This window comes from Balaenoptera ricei, chromosome 4, assembly GCF_028023285.1.
Source record: "Balaenoptera ricei isolate mBalRic1 chromosome 4, mBalRic1.hap2, whole genome shotgun sequence".
Lineage (NCBI taxonomy): Eukaryota > Metazoa > Chordata > Mammalia > Artiodactyla > Balaenopteridae > Balaenoptera > Balaenoptera ricei.
Window position 1 is genome coordinate 22,728,714 of NC_082642.1, and position 10,332 is coordinate 22,739,045.

The 10,332-nt window shown below is 44.7% G+C and overlaps 2 protein-coding genes across 4 annotated transcripts in view; one reads left to right on the top strand and one right to left on the bottom strand.

Moving 5' to 3' along the window:
• The window catches only part of CEP63 (centrosomal protein 63), an 82,206-nt gene extending 81,771 nt beyond the window's left edge, over positions 1-435 (bottom strand). Inside the window, exon 1 of one of the 3 annotated variants that reach the window (XM_059920288.1) lies at positions 150-435. The gene's annotated coding sequence lies outside the window, so the exon portion shown is untranslated. The other 2 variants (XM_059920292.1, XM_059920287.1) reach the window with 2 other exon arrangements.
• On the top strand, positions 132-5,880 carry ANAPC13 (anaphase promoting complex subunit 13). The gene is made up of 3 exons (XM_059920294.1): positions 132-242; positions 1,561-1,686; positions 5,475-5,880. Exons 2-3 carry the CDS (start codon positions 1,588-1,590, stop codon positions 5,598-5,600), a joined length of 225 nt encoding a protein of 74 aa, XP_059776277.1. The 5' UTR covers positions 132-242; positions 1,561-1,587; the 3' UTR covers positions 5,601-5,880.
• The last annotated feature ends 4,452 nt before the right edge of the window (positions 5,881-10,332 follow it).

Below are 10,332 nucleotides of genomic sequence, written 5' to 3' on the forward strand. Positions count from 1 at the left end.
TACCTCCGGCCGGGGGCGCGCACGCGCGTCACCGCCAACCTGACGTCCAGCCACCGTCGTCTGCACGTTCGTTCCGCCCACTGCCCCCTCACTTTTAATTGAAGCAACGTCCTCCCAGACTCCCCCTCCGCGCCTGCAAATGGGCTCACCCATATCTGGGGACCGGAGAGAAGACCGTGCCGGTCACGTGACACTGAGGGTGTGGTCCGGTGGAGGCGGGCGCCGCGCTGGGCAGGGTGCTGGTAAGGGTTTCCCGCCTCCCTAGCCTAGGTCTTGGAGAAGCGGCAGCGCGTTCGGACTTATGCTGCTTCTCTTGGCCGAGGCCGTTCTCTTCACCTCATCCTCATAACCACTCCCCTTACCGCACGTCGGGAGGGGTGGAAAGGGACTTGAGCGGCGGTCCTGGGCTTCCCCCGCTGCCGCATTTGGTATATCCTGCCTCGGGCCGGAAGCCGCGGCTGTGGGGCCGCCTCCTACACCTGTACGGATGGTGGTGGCCTGCGAGGGTCATTTTTAGCGCGGGAAAAGGAGTTCTAGCTTTGCTCCTGTAACTACACGTTGTAGAGCTCTAAATCAGAGATGGATAAAACTGCCCTGCCCCGGGGAACGTACGCACCGCCTGTCTGCGAAGACCCTGTGACGGGCAGTGTGACAAGCTCCCGATGGGGACCATTCACTGCGCCCAGGGAACTATGGGGCCTGCAGAGGGGCGGGGACCGCGTTCTCCTTGGCGCTTAGAGAAAGTTCCTGCAGGAGGCGACCTGGGAGCTAACTTTTTAGACTGACTGGGGGTTAGCTGGGGAAAAAAGGAACAAGATACTGCATTCCAAGCATTGGGATAGTCACATGTGTAAAACAAATTTTGTTCAGGAAAGTGGTAATGGCTTATTCTGGCAAGTGTGGCCAAGTGCTTGGGACAGTGGCCGTGTCCTGGTCATTGCACGCCTTATGCTTTCCACCCTTCCAGCTCCTGAAGAGTGAAGGCATCTTAACGCCTAATTCTGGAAATGGGATATTGACCCCGATGAGCTGACGCCCAACTTTGAGATTGGAAGGAAGAGTAGGTGTTAGTGATGGGGCAAAGAGACCTTTAAGTGCAAAGGTTGGAAAGTATGACAGGGTTAGAGGTGTTTGGAAGAGGGACAGGTGGGAAAAGATTGAGGCCAGATTGGGGAAAGCTATGGTGAGTCATTAATACAAAATTTACACACAGCAATTGGAAACACTAATGCCTGAGCAATCAGTCACAAAGACGACCTAACTTGTTTAGTGGATCATAAGGACAAGCAAGAACCGGTGAAGGGCGGAATGTGTGCTGAAGCTGGAGTGATCTGAGAAAACTTTACAGAAAGGTGGAATCTGTGTGTGACTGGGAAAATCAGCTGGGAGGGACGATGGTCTTATAAATAAACTGCAACCTGACCCAGATGAGATGAGTCTTTCCCAGGGTGATATCATGCCAAAATTCACATTCAGGCTAAAAAGCCTAGAGAGCCCTACTGCTGAATTACAGCATCTCCTCAGCCTTCATGTTTAAGAAATAATCTTTTTGGCTTACAGAGCTGGCAAGATCAAAGCTGCAGGAGAATGGACAGTGAGGTACAGAGAGATGGAAGGATCTTGGATTTGATTGACGATGCTTGGCGAGAAGACAAGCTGCCTTATGAGGATGTTGCAATACCACTGGTAGGCTGTAATTTGTGCTGAGGGTGATAGGTTAAAGGTATGATCTGGTAGACCCTAGTAGGGGTAGGATATCAAGACAAATAAACTAGTAAGGCAAAGAAATCAAAGCTGTGGAGTCCTCTAACTCTAGAAGCTTCTGGAGAACATTTAGCTTGACTTTGTATTTGAAGAGAAATGTGGTTCAGAGGGCTGACGTGACCAGCTCAGTTAGGGGGTCATTCTAGAACTAGAACCCAGGTCTTCTGAGCCATGTTCTGTCCACCACACCAAAGCTAGTAAACCAAATAGTGAAAGTTTAATGCACACCATGTGGAGGAACAAGAAGCAGTGGCATATGCACTTTATTTCTTCTCTACCTGTGGTTTGTCAGTTGACATTTTTAGAAACTCACGTTTTTGGAACACATACCTATTCTAGGTTCCCTGGAAAATATTGGAAGAGACCTGGCTTTTCTTCTTTTGCATTTAGACCATCATGCTCTTTTCTTTCCTGACCTCTGGAAAATTCTCCTGCAATGAGTTTGTTAAACCTCACGTAATAAGTGATCTAAACATTTTGCTTGAATAAATATTTATTAAAAATCCTATTTATGTCACAGAGGCCTAGCAAGGAGAACAGAGACTGTTTTTCTTTAGAGCCTTCCAATTGCAAAGAGCCATTAATAAAATAGAGCTTGCAGGCAGACCGTGTGCTGCTGCCATTTACATTTTCATCTAAGAATAAGAGGTAATATGTTCAGTGAAAAATACACATAACAAATAACAAGTAACAGCTTAGTTCAAGTTTAGGAAAATAGTCAAAAGAGCATAATGAGAATTATAGCTCCACTTATTGAATACCTGTTTTGTGTCATAGACCAAGGTTGAAATCTGACATACATTATCTGTATCCTTAAAACACCCTTCAGGGGTGGTGGTGTTCTACCCACTGTACAGGAAGGAAACAGGATCAAAGAGGGGAACTTGCCCAAAGGTTGGTAGCCAATAAGTTGGACTTCACACCGAAGTCTGTGAGGCTCCAGATCCTGTCCGGTGGTGGTTCCTTCATTCCGCAAGCAATTCTTGAAGCCTACTGTGTGCCTTAAGACTTGGTAAACATAAGTACAGTTCCTGCCCCTCGGAGTCTAGAGAGGCAACATATATCAATAAATAATTGTAATAGTAAGTGTTCTAAGTGAGGGTTGTGAACAGCTCTGTAGTGTAAGAAGTGGCTGATTGCCTGGTGGGCATCAGGAAGGGCTTCAGAGAGAAAAATCACATTTAAGCTGGTCATAGGGAGGAAGAGGTTTAGTGAGGGTAGACAAGGGCCAACCAGCAGAGGGGACAGATGTGCAAAGTCTCAGAGTTTTAAACTGCTTTGGGAGATGGTGAGGCAATTCAGTGTGGATAGAGGTTATACTTCTCATAAAAGGTAGGGAGAAAAGTTGATCTTGGACCCAATTTTGAGAGGAGCATTTGATGCCATGCTTAGCTCTCATCCTGAGGATATCCAGGAGTGAGTGGTCTTCAAAGTAGAGATCTGCCGTGCTCAAATATATTAGAAAATCAGTTTAGCAGCATTGTTAGAGAATGTGTGCCAAGGAGAAAGGGGCCAGTGACAGGGCAAAGAGACCAATTAGGAAGCTAATGCAGTGTCTAGGCAAGGGAGGAGGACCTAAACAAAAGCAAGAAAGTGGAGGGGAATTGCTGAATTCTGGACATGCTAATAGCAGGATTTGGGGACCATTTGTGTGGAAGGGGTTGAAGGAGATGTAGATTTCCATGCTGACTTCCAAGTTGTAGCCTGGCCCTGTTGCTAATCTGTGTTTTTTCCCAGGACTTGTGATTCTAAGGCAATGTTTGTGTCGTTAGCTTTTGCTGCTACCTAACAAATAACCCCAAAACATAGTGGCTTAAAACAACCGTTATTTATGTCATGATTTTGTCATTCAGCTGAAAGAGTCTTCTGATCTTTGCCAGCTCGGTTGATCTCTGCTGGACTTGGTGGTGTTTTGCAGTCGGCCAGCAGGCTGGCTGGAGGCTGGGATGATGAGCTGACTAGGCCACAGTCTCATGATCCAGCAGATTAGCCCAGACTTCACAATCATTTTAGGGTTCTAAGAGCAGCATGAGAGGAAACTGCAAGGCTTCATGGAGCCTAGGCCAAGAAGTCACATGATCAGTCCCAATGCAAGACTGGGGAAATAGTGCCTTTTCATAAGAGTGGCTACAAAGAATTGTGGCCATTTTTGCAGTACCCCACAATAGATGGTTGTTGTGTTCACGATACTTTATGATACTTTGTGTTTGTTTTCCAGGCATATATGCAATTTTATATGTTGGCATTCATTGCAAGAGACAATAGTGACCAAATGAAAAACGTGTTATTTTAGAACAAGATGAAATTAAATAATACCTGAATTAAATAATTGATTAACCAAGGACTTGTTTATGCTTTGTCAGCTGTAAGTAGTTATTGAAACAAAACTTTCTCTTTGCAATATTGCTTTAGAGAAAATGGTAGTTCCTTTCAATTTGTACAAGTATGTTTGAATCTGAGTATTTGTAGAGCAAGATGTGATTCAAACATACTTGTACATATTGTAATTAAATCATTTTATTCATATTGAACATCACTTTGAAGGAAAAAAGTTATTATATTCATATACTGCACATTGGAGTCCAGTGGGAAATCGTAAGTCTGGATATTGAATAGCAGTTTGCTACCCTTAAAAAAAAGTCTAAATTCAGATAACTGAAAAGAAATATATTGGTATCAGTGAATTCTAGTATGAAACAGAGTTCCAGTAGTAATAAATTTAAATTTAAAATACAAGGAAACTATCAAAAACTTCTCACCACACGCCAAAAAATGGTGAACTATGCAAGGTGATGGATGTGTTAACTAGCCTTATTGCAGTAATCATTTCACAATATATATGTGTATCCAGTCATCACATTGTACATTTTAAACTTACACAATGTTATATGTAAATTAAATCTCAGTAAAGCTGGAAATATATAAGAAAACTACCCCAGATTCTACACTAAGTGTGGCCCATGGCTTACCATTTTAAGAAAATTGTGGGTAGGCTATGTTGTTTTTTGTTGCCCTGCTCCACCACTAGGGGGAAGCCTCATCTATTGTGTTACATTTTCAGTGCTCCTACCTCCATTATAATATAGGCACATTGGATACAGGATCGTTTTGAATACCTTTCTTGTGCTTAAGGAACATGCCAGCAAATGTGGTATTCTGTAAAGCAGCCTTCCCCAAAAAAGATTTAGTACTGGCTTTTTTCAGTGTTCCTAGCCGCTAGTAAGGATGACAGGTAGTCCTTGCACTGGATACCCCACGCAGTGCTGGGCACCTGACCTGCATTTCCTCATTTAGCCCTCACAGCAGTCCTGTGAGATGATGACTACTTTTTTCTCTCATTGCCTAAGAGGAAGCAAAGGCTGCAAGGGTCTGAATACCTTGCCTGAGTAACCCAACAAATGGTGGAGTCATGGCCTTGGATCCCAGGGGCTCCCAGAAGCCTGTGTCCTGAGCCTTTTGCCATGCTGCCTGCCATACAAGTACCAGAGTCATAATGCCATCACTCCCGGCTGGAGACGGATGGGGCACGTTTGAGCGTGACTTTTGATGTTTCCTCACATTTTTTATTTTCTAGCTCTTTCCTTAGGATACGCTTCTATGCTGCCTGTTTCTAGGAACTCACAGGTTTTAATTCCAAGTGCTCTTGGGTTTTAAGGGGTTTGTTAATGTAGAGTGTAACATCGTCCTGAATGTCCATTGTACCTTTTCAGAATGAGCTTCCTGAACCTGAACAGGACAATGGCGGCACCACAGAGTCTGTTAAAGAACAAGAAATGAAGTGGACTGACTTGGCCTTACAGTACCTCCATGAGAACGTTCCCCCCATTGGAAACTGACGCCTGGCTCCTTGTTCATCCACAGATTTTTTTTTAAATACACAGATACAAAATGTTTTCTTTCAGCCTCCTAATTTGAATCTTTTAGTGTTAGATCAACGCTCAAAAATGTACAACTAATTTTGTGGCCACAAAATGCAATGTGAAAATACACAACCAGAACGAGAAGCTGATTGCGATTTCTTGGGATTGCAGAATATCTGACCCTTTGAACCTAAAGTTCTTCATTGACTAGCTAGTATTTGAGCATGATTCATTAAACATTTGCCTTTAACTCTGATTTTGCTTTACTGTCAGTTTAACACTTCCCAACTACTTATATGTGTCCTGTGACACAGGTGATTGAAGATATGAGAGGGAAAGGCGAAGAACAACGAAGCCAGACATGAGAATTAACTTATCATATACCCCCATTCTGAGAATCATCTGAGTGGGTGTGTGTGGAGTCTGTAGATGTAATGGACATATAGATAGCCCATTCGCTGACTACTGGGATTCCTAAGATTCCCCATGATATTTTCAAACTTTGGATAAATTTACAAATTAAAAGCTATCTTGACAGTTAACCCCTGCTCTCCCTCCAGCTTCCTTTGGTGCCGCTGGAAAGGCGAGATAGACCACTAGTTTTATCCAGTAACTGGATTTCTTATTTTCTCAAAGCCCTTTCAGATATAACTGAAGCACCATGGAGTCAATATTTAGTTACACGTTTGTGAAAGAACTTGTATTTTGAAAAACGCATTGATGGACATTATCTCCTAGAATTATTTGCCTCTTTTATGTGGTATCTCTCTTGTTCTCTCCCCAGATTGTAAACTCGGTGGGAAGAGGCCCTGGCTTTTACATCTGTATCCCTCATTGAAAAACTGGAAACACTGAAAAATTGAAATCTCTCTTCTCATTGTTTTTTTAACTGGGTCATTTTATTTACATACCTTTTAGGAGTAGGAAGTATACCACAAAACAAATGAGCCAATTTTAGGGTTTCGATCAGAAACATGGTTGTAACAACTCACCTGACATCCAGACACACCCAGGCTGATCTCCTTGTGGATCAGTGACTTGCCTAGAAGTCATTTATCTCAGAATAAAGACCCCAGGTCAGCAGTCCCTCAATAACTGAAGACAGACAACCCAGTAGAAAAGAGAATTATGATGTTCAGAAAAAACATTTTATACCAAGAGAAAACAAAGCTTTTCAAAAAATTAAAGTACCTAAAATTCCACAGTTCTTCCACGTTCTAGTTAAATGAGGGCTTTACTACAACTTTATTTGTGGTATATAATACCTGAAACACTGACATCTGGATATTAGGAGATGTTCATATGAATCCAGCCTTGCTTGTGGACCCAGCCTTTCCCAGGAGTACTGGTAGACCAGTGAAATACGAAAGCTGTCTGGATTTCAGCTGAATCAGAATTAGGCTTGTAAGACAGGCAGCTGTTGGTTTATCTGCTTGGCTTGTGACCCTTATCTGAAAACTGCCCCCACGCCAAGTTTGTGACCTGTGATGTGGTGACAGACCAATAGCTCATGAGGAATTAGGTGACAAATTCTGGGCCAAATTGTCAACTGCAGCTTTGGAATCTTCCCATCTAGGACTGACTTGAGGATGATGGGCACGAGAGATGCTAGGCTGCCATTGTAGGGTGCCTTTTCAACCTTATGTGCCAGAATACCCAAGGAGGAAAGTGTCTGCAGAGGGAGGCTGAGAGGCTGTGTCCCTATAGCTTTCCAGTTGGTTCCTGCGCCTTGGTTCCTGTAACTTTCGAGTTCAAAGCATGTGTGTTGCTCTCCTCTATGGGAGGCACCTCACTTGGTGCTGAGAATATGGCAGTGAACAAAATAAGTATGGCTTCTGCCTTCATTTAGTGAAGGAAACAAGCATTAAACCAATAGGCATACAAATCTTTGATTTTAAATTGTGACACATGCTAGGAAGAAAAAATAGAATATGTCCCTTAGGTTCCTAGAAGCAAAATCTGAAGCAGTTTCTTGTGCAAGGAATTTATTGAGATTGTGCGCTCAGGAGAAACCTGTGAGGGAAGCAGGGTAGGGCAGGGGAAGAACCTGAGCAAAGATGTGGCTTCAGCTGGAGTCTGGCCTCTGCCTGATCCCACAGGAGCTACAGAGCATGATGTTACCAAGAGTCTTCCCACCTTGAAGCAAGATCCTAGGCCTTCGTGTTGGCGGTAGTCAGCCATTGGCTCTGCCCTCCCTCCGTCCCCCAGGGAGGGCATAACCAGGCGTTGCCAGGGGACAGGGCTCTCCAGGGAACAGCGCATCTCCTGGCAGCCAACACAGTCAGGGAATGGGTGCACAGACAGACGGGCAAAGGGGATCTGGGCCCCAGCAGTGACTATTGCAGGGTATAGGGAGTATGACTGGGGACCTGGTTTAGATTAGATAATCACAGCAAAACTTTGTGATAAGTAGCTTTTATAGCACATAATTTCAAATATTTTGTATTTGAATTTTTTCCATTGTCCAAGGAAGTGGCCAGGTCCTTAGTGCTTCCTGTTCACAGCAGAGAGCATATACTCAAAACCAACCCTACCCCCTTTTGGGGAGCAGGGGAGGGAGGGAGAGGAGGAGCCTCTTAGGAGTAGTGGAAGTCTGCGCCCCAGTGGCTGGTGGTACCCAGGGAGATGGTGAACTTCAGAGGCTTGCGGTTTGGGGGTGCCCCAAGGGAAACCTGAAGTCAACCTGAGTCTCCCAGCTGGGGCAAAGACACCCTAGCACTGGAACCACCTCCTTCAAGGGCCCCTCAGAGTTGATGGTGAGGATAGCAGTAGGGACACAGATGGACTGGAGAGTAGAGGTCCTCACCCATTTTCAAGCTCATTTATGAACATCCTAAATGCTTGTGAGACCCTGAAAGAGGAAGGGATGCCTCAGGGACCACAGATCTAACTTCTGCTGCAGCACAGCAGAATGGAGCCGAAAAGATTTAATTTGCTCTGAATAAAATAAGAAAACATGATATTTCTTGTACCCTCCTTGAGTTTGTGGGCCAACACCTGATGGATGGGTAGGAGTAGCCAAGGGAAGAATTGGGGGGTGAGGATTGATGGCCAAGAGCAAATTGCATAAAGCTCAGAGGTGGAGCTGGTGTCCCGAACAAGGTGGGTGGGGAGGCAGGAGGAGGTGGAGGAGTGGCCTGATCAGGTTTTATTTTTTTTAACATAAGTCACTCTGAGTTTGAGCAGGTAAGAACAGAAGTGGAAAGACAGAAGAGCTTTGCCTTGGCTCAAGTGAGGGATGATGATGGCTTGAACCAGCAATATGGGGGTGGCAGTAGAGGGACTTGGAGTATCTTAGAGGTCATTGCCCACAAGTGCCAGGTGAGAGGTGTGTGTCAGGAAGCCAGCACCCCGGATGGTGGTTGTGTGGTTCAATAGAGACTCGGGTGCCCAGTGTGAGTGCTAACCTGTGACCAAGGGGGAAATTCTCTGAGCCAGACACAGGACTCTGGGTGCAGCCTCTGTCCTCTAGCAATGGAGAATCTGGTCCAAGAGCTGCCGATCCTTTGAAGTCCAACTTAAACCCACTTCTTAATAATATAGTAACAATAATACAGTTAACTGAGGGCTTCTTTGTGTTTTAGACACGTGACCTCCAGCCCTCATGTCCACTTTTTAAGGTGGATATTATTGTCCTCATTGATCAAGTGATGGCAGCTTAAAATTGAATAACTCATTCCAAGTTAAAGTCACTCAAATAGTAAATGGGTTCCAACCTAGGCTGTCTGATCCTAAAATCTGTGTCCTCTTCCTGGACCACGTGACATCCCCTGAAAAACCTTCTGTGACCACTGCATTCTGAAATGGGAAGAAAATCCTATTGGATCATTTAGAACTTCCAAATGTCTACCTTCTTTTACAATTGAGATTAAAAAAAACTGAAAATTTTTTACTAGGAATGTAGGAGTCATGAAACATTTAAAAATTCAACTTATTACCAATCCTATATATAATTCATGTAACTCATAATTTTACCACCATGAGTCATGTTGTTGTCACTGGTTTGTGTACAAGGTCAAATCCCTAAGATGTGTTTTCAGATTTTGGTGCTTTGACAGTTTGATGTCAATGTACCCAGCAGGAGGCGCTCAATTCCTTTAAGAAAGTCAGAATTGCTGGCGGAACTTTAAGTAAACTCTAACTCAAGGTCCTGAATAAATGTGGTGTTTTGCTTGGGAGCGATTCTGCATATCTGGATTCCCAGTGTGCTGGGTAAGGGTTTGTGTGAGTCCCCGGAATTCTGGCTGGCCACACATGGACTGGACAGCTCACCTAGTGGGCTTCTCACTCCCGCTCTGTGGGGGGCCAAGAGGGCACGTGGAAGGTGCGGGGAGTTCAGAATTTGGGTTACAGAAGAAGGTAGCCAGAATCAGGGGATTTGCCCACCGGTGACCCCAGCTTATACTCATAGTCTGCCCTGGGGACTCTTTACTATGCTGTTTTCCAGCTCTTTGTGTTAAGTTATTTGGAGATGTTAGGTACCATCCTGGAATGATCTATTAGACTCTAGAAAGACTGTTTTTCCCAAATCTTCCTTCCTTGATGTGGCCCTGCCACGGTTAAATTCATCCCCCAGTCCATTGCCACGCTGCACCTCATCCATGGGCTCCTCTGGGAAGTAATGGGGGAGGTTAGGGGCTGTCGGGGAAAAGCAGCTGCGCGAACTCTTGAGGAGACTTCACGTCTGTGGCCTTCCTGGCCTTGGCCT

Coding starts and splice junctions, on each gene's coding strand:
- ANAPC13 (XM_059920294.1), top strand. CDS start 1,588: ATGGACAGTGAGGTACAGAGAGATGGAAGGATCTTGGATTTGATTGAC. Junction 1,687..5,474: donor AGGATGTTGCAATACCACTG/GTAGGCTGTAAT, acceptor GTACCTTTTCAG/AATGAGCTTCCTGAACCTGA.